The sequence below is a fragment of the Mercenaria mercenaria genome, chromosome 13 (genome assembly GCF_021730395.1).
Source record: "Mercenaria mercenaria strain notata chromosome 13, MADL_Memer_1, whole genome shotgun sequence".
NCBI lineage: Eukaryota > Metazoa > Mollusca > Bivalvia > Venerida > Veneridae > Mercenaria > Mercenaria mercenaria.
This window is the reverse complement of record NC_069373.1, coordinates 49,909,977-49,930,795: the sequence shown is the minus strand read 5'-3', so window position 1 is coordinate 49,930,795 and position 20,819 is coordinate 49,909,977. Positions and strand designations below refer to the sequence as shown.

At 34.1% G+C, this 20,819-nt stretch overlaps 1 protein-coding gene across 1 annotated transcript; it reads left to right on the top strand.

Annotated features, from left to right (window-relative positions):
- Positions 1-3,249: 3,249 nt before the first annotated feature.
- On the top strand, positions 3,250-4,432 carry LOC123530215 (zinc finger protein 829-like). The gene has a single exon (XM_045310960.2). It carries the CDS (start codon positions 3,313-3,315, stop codon positions 4,330-4,332), a length of 1,020 nt encoding a protein of 339 aa, XP_045166895.2. The 5' UTR covers positions 3,250-3,312; the 3' UTR covers positions 4,333-4,432.
- The last annotated feature ends 16,387 nt before the right edge of the window (positions 4,433-20,819 follow it).

The window sequence follows — 20,819 nt, the reverse complement described above, 5'->3', positions numbered from 1 at the left end:
AATAACTTACATGTCGAGCAAAATAAAAGTCTTTCTTAATAATTTTTAAGCATTTATATAGTGGCTCAGTAATTATTTAAGTGTCTTTAATAGACTGGAACTATTTGCCTTTTTCCTGAAACAAATTTTCAACGACTTTGCATCAAACTGCTTTAATACCCTTTTTCGGTATAATATTAAGTGAAACAAATATCTCATTACTTGTTTTGTATCACCGATCGGACATCGTTTCCGCCTCGATTGATTGACAATATTCAGTGTCTGAGAATCCAGATGTTTTTCACTAAAATGCAGGGCGGCTCAACACTGGCTTACATGTCTCTATGTAAATCTTTAAAAACATTGTCTTCGGTATATATTTACATGAAAAATATACAGATAGTTTTCCCCATCCAGCATACCGTCTACATGTACCCTGTGACTTTTTTATTTCATCGTTTGCCTGAGATTTATGCAGTGTAAAGTTGGCTAAACATACGACATATAAAAAAATGAATGCCATATTCAGTACGCGACATATGACATACGACTTTCGAAAAAAATGAATGTTGTGCACCACTCGGTTCTTACATCTACGAAGACCAGAACATAGCAACCGTGCTGCTACATTCATCAAGCACGAGTGGCTCTACTTTCTAATTGTCTTCTGTAAAACAAGAAATAAAGAAATATATGTACCACCCAATACGTTTTTTTTTCAAATACATGTATATGTCATTAAGGTTTTTGGTGATTCGACGAATTCTACATGTCAATCAAACATATAATATCTCAAAAAATATTTCTTATAAAATCTGTGTTTAGTTCTAGTTTTCCTTATCAGATAGTTTGGCTTCGTTTCCTTGAAAACTGGCACCCTCTAACCCAAAATCCTAGAGTTATGATTTCAGAGTTCAGATTTCTAATGATAATAATTTTCAATGTTTGTTTCAAAGTTGTGATGAAACCCTTCTCCTGAAGCTGGCATTATTTACACAAAAAGTTATGTATGTTACTCACTGAAAGATACATTCTGTTAATCTGGTGCTAGTCAGAAATTATTGGTAGGTCAGATATGCATATATCTTCCGTTAAATACCTACAGTAAGATACAGTATCTGCTATGTATTTTTTACATGTATACGTTTTGTTTTATGTACATGTATTTGCATGTAAATGTTGCCTTTACAAGGCTGATGCCCATATGGGCCTAGTTCTTGAATAAATCTTAATCTTAAACTGAGTTGTTGTTCTTCTGTAATTGTGGTTGTTGTACCAAATGCAATTGTCGTCTGAATTTCAGGAGTGTAGTTTATAATAGAGTGGACTTTAAGATTCTAGTTCACAAAGCATTGCATGACCAATCACCGATCTATGTTAAAGACTTGCTGGAACTCTATCAGCCAGCAAGAAATTTGAGATCCAAGAACAACTCAAAACAACTAGTTGTTCCAAAAAGCAAAACTGTGAGGTACGGTAATCGTAGTTTTTTTATCAGCTGCACCAAAGTTATGGAATGCTCTTCCGGCTACCATTAGAGACGCTAAAAGCTTGGATGCTTTCAAACGATCATTGAAAACACACTTTTTCTTCAAGGTCTATTGAAACTCACTTTGCACTGAAAAACAAGCTTTGCAATGAAAATTATTTCCTATTGTTAATTGTTCTTTAAAAATGTAGAGTAAAACCTGATTCAGGCTAAATGCCTTTTATTGTTAATATATTTTTTGTGTTGTATTGTATGTCCATATCATTCTGTGATATGTAGTTTGTACAGCGCTTTTGAACGTTTATTTTATAAATGAAAAGAGCACTATAAAAATCTGGTAAATAATAATAATAATAATTACAAAGTTTATTATAGACGCTTCTGAAATTTACAAAAATACCCTATAAAATTTAATTGTTAATGAAATGTATTTGTAATGCTACACCTCGCGTGCATAATTTACAGTTGACCAAAGGCAAATCTGTTCTCTTCTGCTCTGTTTTGCAATCTATGCCAACAAGTTTTCCGAAATTACAGGCTGGCTTGGGTAAGAGAACGCCCGCTTTTCACAGTTTATTTTCAAGCGCGAGCACATATTACACGCGCTGTTTGAGTAATTAATGCACGTTATGTGCGAGGTTTAATTCCTATTTAATGGTAAACACATTGTTCAGTTTTATCATTCATCATTAACTTGTCCATTAGTTCAATCTAATCAACAAAGACTTAAATATCAGTGACGGAAACACCATTTAATTCAAATTAGGTAAGATTTCCATTTTACGATTTTTATTTTTATCATCATAATAGCAGTATTTGAGTTTTTGTAAGTAAACTGATAATTTTATTTATGTTGATGAAACCTTTCCTTATTTTTTTCCTATCATTGCTATAAAGTCTTTATAATCTAAGGTATTCCAAATTAATTGCCAGTCATCACAAAAAGCCCGAAGTAATTATTGACTCTCAGAATGTGTAATCATAATGGGCAAATACTTTTCCTTCAATGAGCCATTTTTCTGATTGGATTAAATGGCATTACATTGAGTTGTTAAAAAAGTTTATCGGGCAGACAAATGAAAATAAATATTTCTGACCAAAGCTTTGGTGTATTCTTTAAGGTATAGTTGCATTCTTGGGAGTTCTACACGTCTGATACTCTGTTAAAATTTCAATTAAATTTAGTTAAAATAATTCATCCGAACACCCAAACATAAAATCTGGGACCGGACATTGCACAAATAATCAGTGATAGCTCTTGTACAGCAGTGTCACCATTTAAGGAACCACTTGCAATTTCAATTTTATGTTTGTATTGTAAACATAAATTATATTGTATTAAGAGTCCGCATTTTATTTGTCCTCGTCTTAGATGATCTCTTAATGCAAGTATGCTGCACAAGAAGTAATTCCTCTGTCTGTTAAATACAGCTACACATTTTGGATTTCATGGACAAACATCCTAAAACCATTAAGCATCAGGCCCTGTTTTTCTTGATATGGTAGAAAATATGTTAATTTGAAACTGTAAAAATCACATTGAAATTACAGTTTTTCTGTACCCGAAAACTTCATATTTCTGAAGACTCCTGTTACAAATTTTATACGTTCTTCAGATCCAGTGATTTCAAATCACTACAACCATTGAAAAAGACTTCCCAAACTCAGTATATACGAATGCTTTGAAAAACGGGCTTTAATCAAATTCTTTGTTATAGATCCAAACATGCAGACCTATCTTAATGGTGGACTTTTTTAATCGACAAAGCAGTGAAACTGAAAACTTTGTTTTACTTGCCTTAATATCTAGTATTATAATAATCTAATAATCTATATTGCAGAAAATGGAAGATTTGATGTTACATATCATTAAGCGTACTGCAGCAGTTATGCGACAAGCGGACGATATGCCACTGGATTTGACACAAACCAAATTCCTACGCCACACTTGTGATCGTCTGGTGGACCACGAGGATTTACGTTCAGGCAGCGATTTAAACACGGAGTCAGACTTTGATGACTTTTCAACAAATGGTACACGTCACCAGTCCAGTTCAAAATCAGGCACCTCCACCAGAGGCTCATTTGCTACTATTCAAGTAAAACTGGAGACTGAATCTAATGAGCGCAAAGCAGCGCCTCATCCCTTTTCAATAGAAGCTTTGCTCGGTGATACTTATCACAGGAGATGTGATGGTCTATCAACACCAGCTGTTGTTTACAGTTATCATACCGCGAGAACACCGTGCACGTCAGCTACAGGAGGCAATACATCTGAATTCAATAGCCAAGTGTTTGATATATGGTGCCATGCTTGCAACTCTTGGTGTGTGGATAACAGAGACTCTCAACAACATCAATATTTGCATGGCATTCAAGGTATTACGTGCAATTTGAAAAAAGAATTCTTCCGAAAGTACGGATATGTTACAAAACACGTAAAAATCGACGAAGAGAAAATGCAGTGTGGACTTTGTGATAGAATTGTTGCCCCATGTTTCTTTTCTAAACATCAGCGTCTTCATGACGGACATTTTTGTAAAATCTGTAATCATGAATTTTCAAGCAATAGCCGATTGCAAGACCATTTGAATATTCATACCGGAAGTACGCCATTTTCTTGTAAGACATGTGACCGGAAGTTTGCCAAGAGGTCATCGCTAACCCAACATCAGCGTTATCATCGGGATCATCAGAGTTTTAAATGCAGCTATTGTCACAAATCATTCAGTAGTAAATATACACGTACAGTGCACGAGAGACTTCACACAGGAGATAACCCCTTCAAATGCCAGGTACCCGGATGTGGGAGAGCATTTCCACAAAAAATTCAACTACAGCTTCACATGGCTATTCATTACTAATTACGTAAGAAACAAGACATTTTAATATAAGAATTTTATCAATCTATTTATTAAATATATGTTCATGACCAGAGGAAGTCCAGAAAATGATTATTGTATGGTTGCACTTTAATTTTGTTATGGTATTGTTGAAAATAAACTGGTACTACTAAATCAAATTCATTTTCTTCATATTTGTGCGGTCAGTGGATCTCGTATTCTGTTCTAGCACTTACACATGAAAAGCTTAGGCACTAAAATCAACTCTTTTTTTGTCAACCAACGGTTAGATTAAAACAAAGGAAATGTTATTTTAGGTAAAAGGTGAGTGCCTGTACACCAAGACGTCCGGGGTATATTTTACTGCAATGCAATTCATAAAATGTTAATCATGGTCAACAGATGTGCAGTGATTGCCTTACCACTAAGTACGACGGTAATCACAACTTTTGACTGAACCTCAAATTCGAGAGTCGTCCATGATGTATGTGCTTTTTGAAATAGCCATATATATCTGTGACCTTTACCTATTACATCAATAAAGGTTATTCAATGCCTGTAGGCAATGTAAGTACGGGTCAAAGCAGTTCAGGAAATGGAACGAAAACATATAAATTTGTTGAAAAATCCAAACTATCGTGTTTCAGATTACAAGAGCAAATCAGCATACGTGGTCTTGATCGGGCTCCACAAAGTAACAAAGTTCCTGCATATCCTTCAAATTACCCCACCGTCTATCTTAGCATATCGATAACAAGCTTAGCCGTTTTCAATTTGATTTCGTGAAAATAGTTACTTTAACATTTTTTAAGCTTTCAGAAAGTTCATTCAAATGTGATTTTATGACGAAGTTTTGTTTGATTTTACCAGAAATAGTTATTGGCGATCATCGATAACAACTTGCCAGACGGTTGCCCCTACCCACTTAACATGTATAATCAGCACAAAAATAGTATATCGGATCCTACATCTGATACAAAATTACTATTTTTACACTAATAAATTTAAGGTTAATTCTAAAACAAATTCTACAAATTTAGACATCAGTCTCCACCTCTCATTCATGCGAGAATACGACATCTTCTATTCTCATAATGCCGAGCATATTAAGGAAGTAACTGGTACCATCTTTCATATCCTTGTTAGGCGACCGGGGATCGAATCCGCGACCTTCCGCAACGGAGGCGGACACTATACAAATAGACTAAATTACTTCACTGAAAGTTGACTCGTGTGCCATGATAGCTCAGTGGTAAAGCGTTCGATCCGGAGTTTGGGCTCCACCGGAGAGAGTCAGAGACACAGAGACAGAAGTCATAGTTAGGCGGAGTAGCTAGCTGGTCCAGCAAAGAGACTTTATTCCTGAAAGATTGATCTTCAGATGACGACCAGCATAGCAGCTGGTCCGACGCAGATTTCAAGATTCGACTTTAGTGGAGAAAAATTTAGTGTTGAGCTAAACACCGGGCAGTAGAACAAACTCTGGACCGGCTATTTATATTATTTCTCTTTTATGAGAAAACAACACCATTGATATCATACTAAAGAGTTCAAAGTTTGTTAAAAATATATATTTTGCCTTGATGATTAGGTGTAAGGAATTTTATTACATAAACCGCCGATCCATATGCTATTGTTCGGTCCATAAACACCTAATTTTGCAGGGCTAAAGTCAAATATTTTATTGAATGGCTTGCTGGTCACTAGTCAAAAAAATAATCATCGCCGAGCCATCCAGTAAGTGTATAACATTGTTGCCGCAACAACCCGCTCTCACGTGTTAAATGTGTCCCTTTTCCAGGAGTTATGTAGAAAAAATGAAGATAAAACAATATATTTGTAATGCTACACCTCATGTGCATAATTTATAATTGGCCAAGGCATATCTGTTCTCTTCTACTCTGTTTTTCAAAGTATGCAAACAAGTTTTCCGAAAAAAAAATTTCAAAATAGGTAGTTGATATTCAAAACTTTGATCCCTCTATTCTTTAGACTAATTAAAAAACTAATAAGATTTTATGAGGAAAAGGCGCTGAAATGCTTTCAGTCCGTCACGGCCTTTTCAGTTGCTTTAAATGTATGTCTATTAGTAATAGTTATTAGATATTTTACACAACTCTTTTTTTTTCGTTTCCTTTTTATTATTTTTAATTAATTGTGCTCAGTTTTGTATAGACCAGATTTCGCAGTAAAGTTCTGTTGTGCTAGTTATCCTCGATTTTTGGAACCAGGTTTCGGGTTTCTGACATTTAATTTTAACTCAGTGACTGTAATTTGAATTAAAGTAAAATCAAGTTGAAATATCACTTTTCAATAAATGCAAAGATATCGGATTATAACTAGCATTTAGTTAAATTAGTAGCTTTTCAACCGACATGTCCATTTTATTCAGCAAGGAAGAAGTATGACAGTGGGTTTATTCTCAACTGATCCCCTCACTTTAGCCGACAAAACTATTCCCTTTTATAAAGTTGCAAGTAAATTATCGTTGTGCCTTGGTGGTTAGTCTATCAATCGTACGAAAATGTAAAAGAAAGAAAGTTTTATTTCGCATAATTGTAAAATATTCTAGGTTGTTGACAATTTAAATGCAAGCAGTTATCTGACTTTATATAGCACCATACGGAAATTTTAAATGACACCTAAAATACAACAGATCAAAAGAACTTTACCAGTTTTCGTTTTATGTTATCTTGTATCTATTTGAAAAGCGGTATGATTTTAATTAACAACACTGTAAATGTGTTTCCCGTCAATCAAATAGTTCTAGGCTTGCCTTGAGATTTTTTATTCGAAATCTTAAAGTTAAAAATTTGATGTTTTATTTGTATGTTACAATTTTCTAAATGCAGATGCATCTAAACAGTTTTATACACTGCGTGAATTTTCTTCTACAAATGCATCGCCAAGACTCGCTTAATCGCCTTATTGACTTTCATTATTCAGTTATTATAATTACTTACAAATGAAAGTACTTTTACATCTGGAGAATTTTCCTGCCTTAAATAAATATTTGCAAATTGGTCACAGTAATCAGAAAACCAACCGGCTGATGTCAATCAAGAAGGACCGTCCCACATGCTGTCAAGATCTTTATCATATTCGAGCACAAAAAAAGAGAATTAATTGAATCATCATGTATATAATACCAGATTACATTATAGAGTGCTGACTGTTTTTTTAATCATTTAATCAAACACATCTTCTCATTGTTTGTATTAGCACTTTAGTGCGAGTTTTAAGCTTTTACTTTGAAATTCACTGATAATATAATGAATATGTATAGAAATGAAGTTTTCATTCATTTCATTATGGAACCAACCGACAGGGAATGTGTGAAGAAGTCTTTTAAAAAAAAAAACAAGCATAAAATTCAATTTTTCCAATATTTTATAAGAAAGAACGATTATTACAACATATCATATGTCCACCCAGCAGTCTGCGCCTCGTTTTGGATAATAATGTGCAGATAACTCTGCATGTAACCATGGAATGGGAAAAGGGTCTATTACAGGCTGGCTTGGATAAGAGGACGCCCGCTTTTCACAGTTTATTTTCAAGCGCGAGTACTATACATGTTACACGCGCAATTTGAGTAATTAATGCACGCGAGGTGTAATTCCTATTTAATGGTATACACATTGTTCTGTTTTATCATTCATCATTAACTTGTCCATTAGTTCAGTCTAATCAACAACGACTTAGATATCAGTGACGGAAACACCATTTAATTCAATCGAGGTAAGATTGTTATTTTACGATTTTTATTTTTATAATCATAATAGCAGTATTAAGATTTTGTAAGTAAACTGATAATTTCATCTATATTGATGAATCCTTTCTTTCTTTTTTCTATCATTGCTATAAGTCTTTATAATGTAGCGTATCAAAAATTAATTGCCAGTTATCACAAAAGCCCGAAGTTTTGACTCTCAGAATGTGTGATGAGCCATTTTTCTAATTGGATTAAATTGGCATTACATTGAGTTGTTGAAAAGTTTATCGGACAGACAAAAGAAAATAAATAATTCTGGACAAAGCTTTGGTGTATTCTTTAAGATATAGTTGCATTTATGAAGGTTCTACACGTCTGTTATTCTGTTAAAATCTCTATTAAATTTAGTCAAAATTATTGACCCAGACAGCCAAAAATAAAATCTGGGTCCGGACATTGCGCTATCAGTGATAGCTCTTGTTTAGCAATGTCACCATTTAAGAGACCACTTGCAATTTTATGTATATATTATAAATATAAATTTGATTATATTACGAGGCCAATAAATTTTATTGTAAATGTATTACGAGGCCAATAAATTTTATTGTATTACGAGGCCACATTTCATTTGTCCTCATCTTAGGTGGTCTCTTAAGGCGAGTTTGCTGCACAAGAAGTAATTCCACTGTCTGTTACACATTTTGCACATTTTGGATTTTATGGACAAACATATCAAAATCATTAAGCATCAAAGCATTACAAAAACGATCCAGTGACAACCATTAAAAAAGAATTCCCCAACTCAGTATACACGAATGCTTCGAAAAAACGGGCTTTAATCAAATTATATGTTATTGAAATATGTTTGATCCAAACGTGCAGATCTATCTAATTTCTTAACTCGACAAAGTAACGAAGCTGAAAGCTTTTGTTTTACTTGTCTTAAACCTAATGTATTGCAGAAAATGGAAGATTTGATGTTACATATCATTAAGCGTACTGCTGTCAAGCGAGAAACGGACGATATGCCACTGGATTTGACGCAAACCAAGTTCCTACGCCACACATGTGATCATCTGGTGGGCCACGACGATTTACCTTCAGGGATCGATTTTAACACAGAGTCAGACTTTGATGACGTTTCAACAGATAGTACATGTCACCAGTCTAGTTCAAAATCAGACACCTCCACCAGAAGCTCATGTGCTATTATTCAAGTAAAACTGGAGACTGAATCTAATAAGCGCAAAGCAGCGCCTCATCCGTTTTCAATAGAAGCTTTGCTCGGTGATATTAAACCCATGAGATGTGATGGTCTATCAACACCAGCTGTTGTTTACAGTTATCATACCGCGAGAACACCGTGCACGTCAGCTACAGGAGGCAATATACCTGAATTCAATGGCCAAGTGTTTGATATATCACTCTGGTGCCATGCTTGTTACTCTTGGTGTGTAGATAATACGAACGCCCAACGACACCAATATTTGCATGGCATTCAAGGTATTGCGTGCAATTTGAAAAATGAGTTCTTCCGAAAGCACGGATATATTACGAAACACTTGAAAATCGACGAAGAGAAAATGCAGTGTGGACTTTGTGATAGAATTGTAGCCTCATGTTCCTTTTCTAAACATCAGCGTCTTCATGACGGACATTTCTGTAAAATCTGTAATCAGGAATTTTCAAGCAATAATCGATTACAAGAGCATTTGAATATTCATACCGGAAGTACGCCATTTTCTTGTAAGACATGTGACCGGAAGTTTGCCAAGAGGTCATCGCTAACCCAACATCAGCGTTATCATCGGGATCATCAGAGTTTTAAATGCAGCTATTGTCACAAATCATTCAGTATTAAATATACACGTACATTGCACGAGAGACTTCACACTGGAGATAACCCCTTCAAATGTCAGGTACCCGGATGTGGGAGGGCATTTCCACAAAAGATTCAACTACAGCTTCACATGGCTATTCATTACTAATTACGTAAGAAACAAGACATTTTAATATAAGAATTTTATCAGTCTATTTATTAAATACATGTTCATGACCAGAGGAAGTCCGGGACATGATTATTGTATGGCTGCACTTTAATTTTGTTATGGTATTGTTGAAAATAAACTGGTATTGCTAAATCAAATTCAGTGTCTTCATATTTGTGCGGTCAGTGGATCTCGAATTCTGTTCTAGCACTTTCACCTGAAAAGCTTAGGCACAAAAATGTGCCTAAAGAATGTCATCCAACAGTTAGAATAAAACAAAGGAAATGTTATTTAAGGTTAAAGGTGATTGTCTGTGCACCAAGACGTCCGGGATATATTTTATTGCAATGCAGTTCATAAAATGATACATGCATATGAAATGAGGCATTTGCGCAGATCAAGATTTGATTCTTCTGATGTAACTTAAAATGTAGGCAGCATCAGAAGCTGGAATTATATAAAAAAAAGTCATAAGGATATAAAAGTTACAGTAATTGTAACCCGATACCAAAATCGTAATAGTCGCCATGGGAAACTTCGGACAATTTTTTGTGTTATTGAAGATCTTGAAATTCAATAACAATAGTTTTATTGTATACAAAGAATGCACTGAACTACACTTGAAACTGACCGAACAGAAAAAATAAAGGTGCAAAGGTTTGTACAATGTTATATATATGTTTGTGTCTCTACATGTCAATTCTCCATCATTTTATAACTTCATCTTTCTGAAAGAGTTATAAATAGCGCTACAGTAAGTAAGATCAGTAAGGAAATATCGTGCATTTAACGTGTTCCGAAACGATAAAATACGCGAATATAGATCTAGGTCAAGGTCCATTCACTCTTTGTCCCATCCGGCTGAATGGTTAATTTAACCCGCCCCACCACGCCCGTCTACCGGTTTTTTAAATTTATGACGACCAGAACATAAAAATCACGAAGCTACATTTGTGTAGCACTAGAACCTTCTTGATTCTCCAATCTAAAATACTGTAATTATTCCCCAAACATAAAGTCCCTGGAGAACTGTAAGTTTCACAGATTTGTGAATAAACGGATGTTCGGAGTAGTCCATGCATGAAGTATCTCTAAAGCTGGCAGACTTGACTTGACTAAAACCATTTTTTACACGACCATTTTCATGATTTAAGAAGACTGAAACGGAGAAATATCGATGTTTGAACGCAATACTGTAGTAACTCTTATAAAATAAAGGACTCGTGACTTACGACAGTATTGCGTTCAACCCTCAATATTATGCAACCAAATCACTTTACGTCACAGCATTACTTTGGAGCAGCAGACGACATAGCGGCATGCTGGAAATGTCGGAATGTGACAAAGCAGGTAAATGGTGGATGCGTCAAGAGTTTAATAAGTTTCCTTGATATAGTGTTCGAGTCGAAATAACAGGTCTTATATATTCCTCTTGAATAAAATTATCGTTTGTGGTTAAGACGCGTATTTTTATATCATTCAAATTGCAATTGTTATATAATTCGTTCGCATCTTATCTCCAAACAATTTTACTCGACGACAAAACCTTCATAAATGTAGTCAACAGATGTGCAGTGATTGCCTTACCACTAAGTACGACGGTGATCACAACTTTTGACTGAACCTCAAACTCGAGAGTCGTCCATGATGTATGTGCTTTTTGAAATAGCCATATATATCTGTGACCTTTACCTATTACATCAATAAAGGTTATTCAATGCCTGTAGGCAATGTGACGATTGAAGATCAAGCACGTCTAAAGCTGATTTATACCAAGTTGCCATGACCTTGACCCATTAAAAGAAATATCAGTAGGGACAATTGACTGTTCAGAGGCAACGTGCCTGCCAAATTTGAGGATTAATAGATCAGGGCATTAAAAAATTGGTTGAAAATGTTTATGTAAAAATAGCCGCAGTGACCCTGACCTTTGACCTAATGACCTCGCAATCAATCATATTCACTGCCTACCAGCAATATACCTGGCAACCCTGAAGATCAAGGGTAACAAATTATCCAGTTCACAAACTAAACTGCTGAACAAGACAACCAGTGAATTTAAATAATACATCCGTTCTGGCCTATAAAAATGGGCATCAACTTCAACAGACATATATCCATGCTATAACATCAATTTAAAACAACAAACGGCAGTCACAAGATTCATATTTTATTAATGATAGCCAATACCATTTATATCTTTAATAATAATAACATTAAACAGACATATACACAATGACTAAAACATAAAATTAAAAACAACAACAAAATGAGTATTAACAATAACTGAAATATTATATAAAACATTATTCTGTTAAAAAACTTAAAATGAAACCAAAAATACATTATACTGAAAATTACCTAAAGTTGCTAACAAAATTTGAAATCATTAAAACTTCCTGGTTATTCGCCTGGATTTATGTAATTTTCAAAAGAAAATAAATTTCCTCATCCAGGATTAAATGTACTTTTTATAAGTTGATATAGTATCTTCAGAAAATAGGAATTGTAATTTCAGGAAGAAATCAATTCAGTTACTTAAATTAAACAATCAAATTCTTTCTAAACAATCTCACAAACTAAAGATGCAATGATATTATTTTAGTCAAGTGAGAGGTGAAAGAATCTATTCAAAAGTTATCTTCCAAACATTTTCCTTCATTTATCGTAATTTCCACATGATCTAGTCTTAAACTTCATTTGAAATGTCCATAAATGACCACTAAAGAAAATGCTGTCTAGGTTTCATCAATATCAAACTAAATAAAAAATGTCCACAAGCTTCTTGTAACTTTTAACTATGTAATATACATTCTTTATGCCTAACAGTCACATTTTGGAATAAACTGAAGTTATCATCTGTGACAGATGTTTCAGGCAAAGTCTGGTCAACATCAAAACAGTCATTCATGGCAAGAAATCTTTGAAATGAAAGCATTTCGGCAGATACGGTAGATCATACGCTACCCCACATGCACATCTAGATTAAAGGGTTAAAAAAATAGTTTGTTCTTGGGTTTACAGTCACACTGACAAAAGTTTAGATCATATGGCACTCCAGCTTTAAAGATAACAAAGACCCCAGGTGCCCCTCCAGGCAAAGTTTCTAAGGTGGGTACCTGAAACATCAGTCTTCAATATCTAACCAACTGGTTGAAGCAAATTGTCTTATATTGTGACAAAATCAGTTACTATGATATCAAACATATCTCAGAAATAAAAGCTTCCTGGTCAAGTCCTATCTGGGAAGACAAGACCTGAATAAACAGTAAAAAATTCCATCAATAGAATGATTAAATAATGTCTAGTCTACAGATTTAAAAAATCTGAGGGAAAATTATTTCAAAGCCATTTGTTTATCATCTCTAGGATATATGTGTAGCTACAGCTTTTGAACTGAAAGTATATGTAAATAATTCAAGAACCTAAGTTTCTGGTAAAGCTATACTGAGACAAAGGGAAATTATATCAGGTCAATTTTACTAAAAGCGCAAAAAAAAGCACTGAGCAAAATTGCATGCAATGTTGTGAGTGACGGCAAAACAGAAGGTTTTACACAGTAGTGAAACATACTTGTGAAGGAAAACCCACAGGTAGTCTGCCGTCACAACCAAACATTTTGAAAGTAGTAAAAGATAAAACTCAGAGAGTAGTAACAGCCACGTCTAACAAGAGTAACAGCTAAAACTCTAAAAACAGTAACACCTAAAAGAATATTAATGCTAAAATAGTTCCATTTGTATGCAGTATGAATCCGTTTAAGCTTTAACTTCTATAGCACCAAGTACAACTGACCTATCATTGCTATAACTAAAACTACCACAAAACTAGCATAAAAAAACTGTGAATTTTTGCACTCATTTATAATGTATTCATGATTTTGAATTCAGGAATTTTTTCCATGAAGACCATCTATAACATATTTGTTCTATCCTACCCAGACAGTTCAAGGAAATGGGATAAGACTTTTACCAAACAAAAATGCTAAATATATCTTTTTAGGTGTTATCAACCAATCCAGGTATAAGCAGGTGCAGATAAAAATGTCCTGAAAATTATTCATGTATATATCAAAACAGAATAACTGCCTCCCAATAAAGAAAGGTGAAAAAAAGTTTCTCCTATAATCAGAAGTAATTTAATTAATCCATTTTTTCACTTTGAATATCCCTTTTTGAGAGATGTAAGTTACAACAGCACATATTTATGTAAGGTCATATATTTTCAACATTATTATGCTGGTGTGTCCTCATAGTTTCTATTCCATCAAAAGAGCTGATAGTATCGACTGACATGCTGACATAATGCCACTTGACTGAAGCCTGACATGGTTAGCCAAATTCAGAGCTCTATGTATCATTCTAGATGAAGCTGGACTTTAAAGACAAGTAAATCCGCTTGGGATTATTTTTTCTACACTACAGAAAAAAATAAATTGTAACCATCTTCAAATTAAACTATTAATAGATATTTTTCATTGATTTGGAGAGATAAGAATAACTTTGCATGATCAAATTCTGATAGTCTCCCACCTAATTTCATTAAAATCAGGTCTAACTGTCCTATTATAAAATTTCATAATACTTTGGTTAAAAATGATGACACTCCCCTACCATCTGGTGAGGAATATGGAAGTTTTAAGTTATTTTGGGACCTAGTTTTCAGCTGTAAACATTGGACCATAAATTGGTATGTAGACCTCATATCATTCAATTTGTAAGATCTATAAAATGACTTTTATTAATTTCTGTCCATATCAATTTTTAAACTGAGCAAAACCTGCCAACGTTGGTTATATTATAATAAAAATTCTACAGATAAACCCATTTGCAGAACCTCATCAGTGGGTCTTTTAATTTTGGTATGGTATTGTTGAAAATAAACTGGTACTACTAAATCAAATTCATTTTCTTCATATTTGTGCGGTCAGCGGTTCTCGTATTCTGTTCTAGCACTTTCACCTGAAAAGCTTAGGCACAAAAATGTGCCTAAAGAATGTCATCCAACAGTTAGAATAAAACAAAGGAAATGTTATTTTAGGTAAAAGGTGATTGTCTGTGCACCAAGACGTCCGGGTATATTTTACTGCAATGCAGTTCATAAAATGATACATGCATATGAAATGAGGAAATTGCGCAGATCAAGATTTGATTCATCTGATGTAACTTTAAATGTAGACAGCATCAGAAGCTGGAATTATATACAAGTCATAAGGATATAAAAGTTACAGTAATTGTAACCCGATACCAAAATCGTAATAGTCGCCATGGGAAACTTCGGACAGTTTTTTTGTGTTATTGAAGATCTTGAAATTCAATAACAATAGTTTTATTGTATACAAAGAGTGCACTGAACTACACTTGAAACTGACCGAACAGAAAAAATAAAGGTGCAAAGGTTTGTACAATGTTATATATATGTTTGTGTCTCTACATGTCAATTCTCCATCCTTTTATAACTTCATCTTTCTGAAAGAGTTATAAATAGCGCTACAGTAAGTAAGATCAGTAAGGAAATATCGTGCATTTAACGTGTTCCGAAACGATAAAATACGCGAATATAGATCTAGGTCAAGGTCCATTCACTCTTTGTCCCATCCGGCTGAATGGTTAATTTAACCCGCCCCACCACGCCCGTCTACCGGTTTTTTAAATTTATGACGACCAGAACATAAAAATCACGAAGCTACATTTGTGTAGCACTAGAATAGCACTAGAACCTTCTTGATTCTCCAATCTAAAATACTGTAATTATTCCCCAAACATAAAGTCCCTGGAGAACTGTAAGTTTCACAGATTTGTGAATAAACGGATGTTCGGAGTAGTCCATGAATGAAGTATCTCTAAAGCTGGCAGACTTGACTTGACTAAAACCATTTTTTACACGACCATTTTCATGATTTAAGAAGACTGAAACGGAGAAATATCGATGTTTGAACGCAATACTGTAGTAACTCTTATAAAATAAAGGACTTAAGACAGTATTGCGTTCAACCCTCAATATTATGCAACCAAATCACTTTACGTCACAGCATTACTTTGGAGCAGCAGACGACATAGGCATACAGACACTAAATAGAAAAATTATCGCATAATGGCGGATACAAATAGTCCTCAGTTATTTCGCTGTGTAGAGCTATTTTCCTTATTTTCTTTGCATTTTTTTTGGTAAAATCACATGACAGATCTATGCTTGACATGAAGATAGCATTTTGATCATGAAATAACACCATGACAAAATTTTTCATGGAAACTTAGATCATACACCACCAGTATAATTTGGGGTCTCATTTTTTAGCTGATTTTGCAGTTTGTGTGTTTGACTGAAATTATTTTTCTTGCATCAAACATGACCCCCACTTTTCTTTTGATTTTTAGTTAGCACTGACAATATTCTTCAAGAAAATGTAAGTTACAGAAATTTAAAATGGGTCTTGATGTGTGCTGCGGTCATTGGAAATAGGTCAATTTTATATAGAATAAAGAACAACAACTATTTAGTGTGTTATAACCACATAGCGGCATGCTGGAAATGTCGGAATGTGACAAAGCAGGTGAATGGTGGATGTCGTCAAGGGTTTAATAAGTTTCCTTGATATAGTGTTCGAGTAGAAATAACAGGTCTTATATATTCCTCTTGAATAAAATTATCGTTTGTGGTTAAGACGCGTATTTTTATATTATTCAAATTGCAATTGTTAAATAATTCGTTCGCATCTTATCTCCAAACAACTTTACTCGACGACAAAACCTATTACTTCATAAATGTAGTCAACAGATGTGCAGTGATTGCCTTACCACTAAGTACGACGGTGATCACAACTTTTGACTGAACCTCAAATTCGAGAGTCGTCCATGATGTATGTGCTTTTTGAAATAGCCATATATATCTGTGACTTTTACCTATTACATTAATAAAGGTTATTCAATGCCTGTAGGCAATGTAAGTATATATATATATATATATACGGGTCAAAGCAGTTCAGGAAATGGAACGAAAACATATAAATTTGTTGAAAAATCCAAACTATCGTGTTTAAGATTACAAGAGCAAAACAGCATGCGTGGTCTTGATCGGGCTCCACAAAGTAACAAAGTTCCTGCATATCCTTCAAATTACCCCACCGTATATCTTAGCATATCGATAGTAAGCTTAGCCGTTTTCAATTTGATTTCGTGAAAATAGTTACTTTAACATTTTTTAAGCTTTCAGAAATTTCATTCAAATGTGATTTTATGACGAAGTTTGTTTGATTTTACCAGAAATAATTATTGGCGTTCATCGATAACAACTTGCCAGACGGTTGCCCCTACCCACTTAACATGTATAATCAGCACAAAAATAGTATATCGGATCCTACATCTGATACAAAATTACTATTTTTACACTAATAAATTTAAGGTTAATTCTAAAACAAATTCTACAAATTTAGACATCAGTCTCCACCTCTCATTCATGCGAGAATACGACATCTTCTATTCTCATAATGCCGAGCATATTAAGGAAGTAACTGGTACCATCTTTCATATCCTTGTTAGGCGACCGGGGATCGAATGCGCGACCTTCCGCAACGGAGGCGGACACTATACAATTAGACTAAATTACTTCACTGAAAGTTGACTCGTGTGCCATGATAGCTCAGTGGTAAAGCGTTCGATCCGGAGTTTGGGCTCCACCGGAGAGAGTCAGAGACACAGAGACAGAAGTCATAGTTAGGCGGAGTAGCTAGCTGGTCCAGCAAAGAGACTTTATTCCTGAAAGATTGATCTTCAGATGACGACCAGCATAGCAGCTGGTCCGACGCAGATTTCAAGATTCGACTTTAGTGGAGAAAAATTTAGTGTTGAGCTAAACACCGGGCAGTAGAACAAACTCTGGACCGGCTATTTATATTCTTTCTCTTTTATGAGAAAACAACACCATTGATATCATACTAAAGAGTTCAAAGTTTGGTAAAAAAATATATTTTGCCTTGATGATTAGGTGTAAGGAATTTTATTACATAAACCGCCGATCCATATGCTATTGTTCGGTCCATAAACACCTAATTTTGCAGGGCTAAAGTCAAATATTTTATTGAATGGCTTGCTGGTCACTAGTCAAAAATATAATCATCGCCGAGCCATCCAGTAAGTGTATAACATTGTTGCCGCAACAGCCCGCTCTAACGTGTTAAATGTGTCCCTTTTCCAGGAGTTATGTAGAAAAAATGAAGATAAAACAATATATTTGTAATGCTACACCTCATGTGCATAATTTATAATTGGCCAAGGCATATCTGTTCTCTTCTACTCTGTTTTTCAAAGTTTGCAAACAAGTTTTCCGAATTTTTTTTTTCAAAATAGGTAGTTGATATTCAAAACTTTAATCCCTCTATTCTTTACACTAATTAAAAAACTAATAAGATTTTATGAGGAAAAGGCGCTGAAATGCTTTCAGTCCGTCACGGCCTTTTCAGTTGCTGTATGTCTATTAGTAATAGTTATTAGATATTTTATACAACTCTTTTTTCGTTTCCTTTTTATTATTTTTAATTAATTGTGCTCAGTTTTGTATATACCAGATTTCGCAGCAAAGTTCTATTGTGCTAATTATCCTCGATTTTCGGAACCAGGTTTCGGGTTTCTGACATTTAATTTTAACTCAGTGACTGTAATTTGAATTAAAGTAAAATCAAGTTGAAATACCACTTTTCAATAAATGCAAAGATATCGGATTATAACTAGCATTTAGTTAAATTAATAGCTTTTCAACCGACATGTCCATTTTATTCAGCAAGGAAGAAGTATGACAGTGGGTTTATTCTCAACTGATCCCCTCACTTTAGCCGACAAAACTATTCCCTTTTATAAAGTTGCAAGTATATTATCGTTGTGCCTTGGTGGTTAGTCTATCAATTGTACGAAAATGTAAAAGAAAGAAAGTTTTATTTCGCATAATTGTAAAATATTCTAGGTTGTTGACAATTTAAATGCAAGCAGTTATCTGACTTTATATAGCACCATACGGAAATTTTAAATGACACCCTAAAATACAACAGATCAAAAGAACTTTACCAGTTTTCATTTTATGTTATCTTGTATCTATTTGAAAAGCGGTATGATTTTAATTAACAACACTGTAAATATGTTTCCCGTCAATCAAATAGTTTTAGGCTTGCCTTGAGATTTTTTATTCGAAATCTTAAAGTTAAAAATTTGATGTTTTATTTGTATGTTACAATTTTCTAAATGCAGATGCATCTAAACAGTTTTATACACTGCGTGAATTTTCTTCTACAAATGCATCGCCAAGACTCGCTTAATCGCCTTATTGACTTTCATTATTCAGTTATTATAATTACTTACAAATGAAAGTACTTTTACATCTGGAGAATTTTCCTGCCTTAAATAAATACTTGCAAATTGGTCACAGTAATCAGAAAACCAACCGACTGATGTCAATCAAGAAGGAACGTCCCACATGCTGTCAAGATCTTTATCATATTCGAGCACAAAAAAGAGAATTAATTGAATCATCATGTATATAATACCAGATTACATTATAGATTGCTGACTGTTTTTTTAATCATTTAATCAAACACATCTTCTCATTGTTTGTATTAGCACTTTAGTGCGAGTTTTAAGCTTTTACTTTGAAATTCACTGATAATATAATGAATATGTATAGAAATGAAGTTTTCATTCATTTCATTATGGAACCAACCGGCAGGAAATGTGTGAAGAAGTCTTTAAAAAAAAAAAACAAGCATAAAATTCAATTTTTTCCAATATTTTTTAAGAAAGAACGATTATTACCTGCGGCCTGAAGGCCGCAGGTATATTGGAATGCAACAAGTAGTATAGCACACGGAGACTGGGTGATTTCACGTGACTTTTTATCGATATGCGATTGGCTTATCGCATTTATGGAACGCCGTTTTTGCAATATAGCTAGCACTCTATATGATATATAGAGAAATGTTTGTGACCTGAATTCCTCATTCATTATTTCATATAATTTATTCAAACTTTCAGCAATAATCAATATTGATACCTTGTTGTGCATAAGGGTTTTTATGTTAATTGCTCTTCAATTTCCTAGAGTATGGTCCTGTGTTGTTAAGCAAGTCCAGGTGAAGGCATGAATCACATTTGTGAAAGCTCTAGTAAAGTATTTCAATAGTCAAGGAATGCGACCAGTTGAGCTAAAAGTTATGTTATACATGAAAGGGAAATATAGTTATTTTTGCTCAAAACAATAACTTTCAGAATTAAGAAATACATAGTTCATATATCTACTTGTAAATCATGTAGAATGGACTAATATTTCTTACATTAAAGCGTAATGGTACAATAAAAAACAAAACAAGTACGTTATTCACCCATAAGTTACTATCAACAATTTCTGGTCTGCATATAACTTCTGGCCGCTGGAAATCTTTCGACTTGTTACAATATATCGTATGTCCACCCAGCAGTCTGCGCCTCGTTTTGGTAATAATGTGCAGATAACCCTGCATGTAACCATGGAATGGGAAAAGGGTCTATTACAGGCTGGCTTGGATAAGAGGACGCCCGCTTTTCACAGTTTATTTTCAAGCGCGAGTACTATACATGTTACACGCGCAGTTTGAGTAATTAATGCACGCGAGGTGTAATTCCTATTTAATGGTATACACATTGTTCTGATTTATCATTCATCATTAACTTGTCCATTAGTTCAGTCTAATCAACAACGACTCAGATATCAGTAACAGAAACACCATTTAATTCAATCGAGGTAAGATTTTCATTTTACGATTTTTATTTTTATAATCATAATAG

What these genes read in the sequence shown, in the direction of transcription:
- LOC123530215 (XM_045310960.2), top strand. Translation starts at nt 3,313, where the DNA reads ATGGAAGATTTGATGTTACATATCATTAAGCGTACTGCAGCAGTTATG.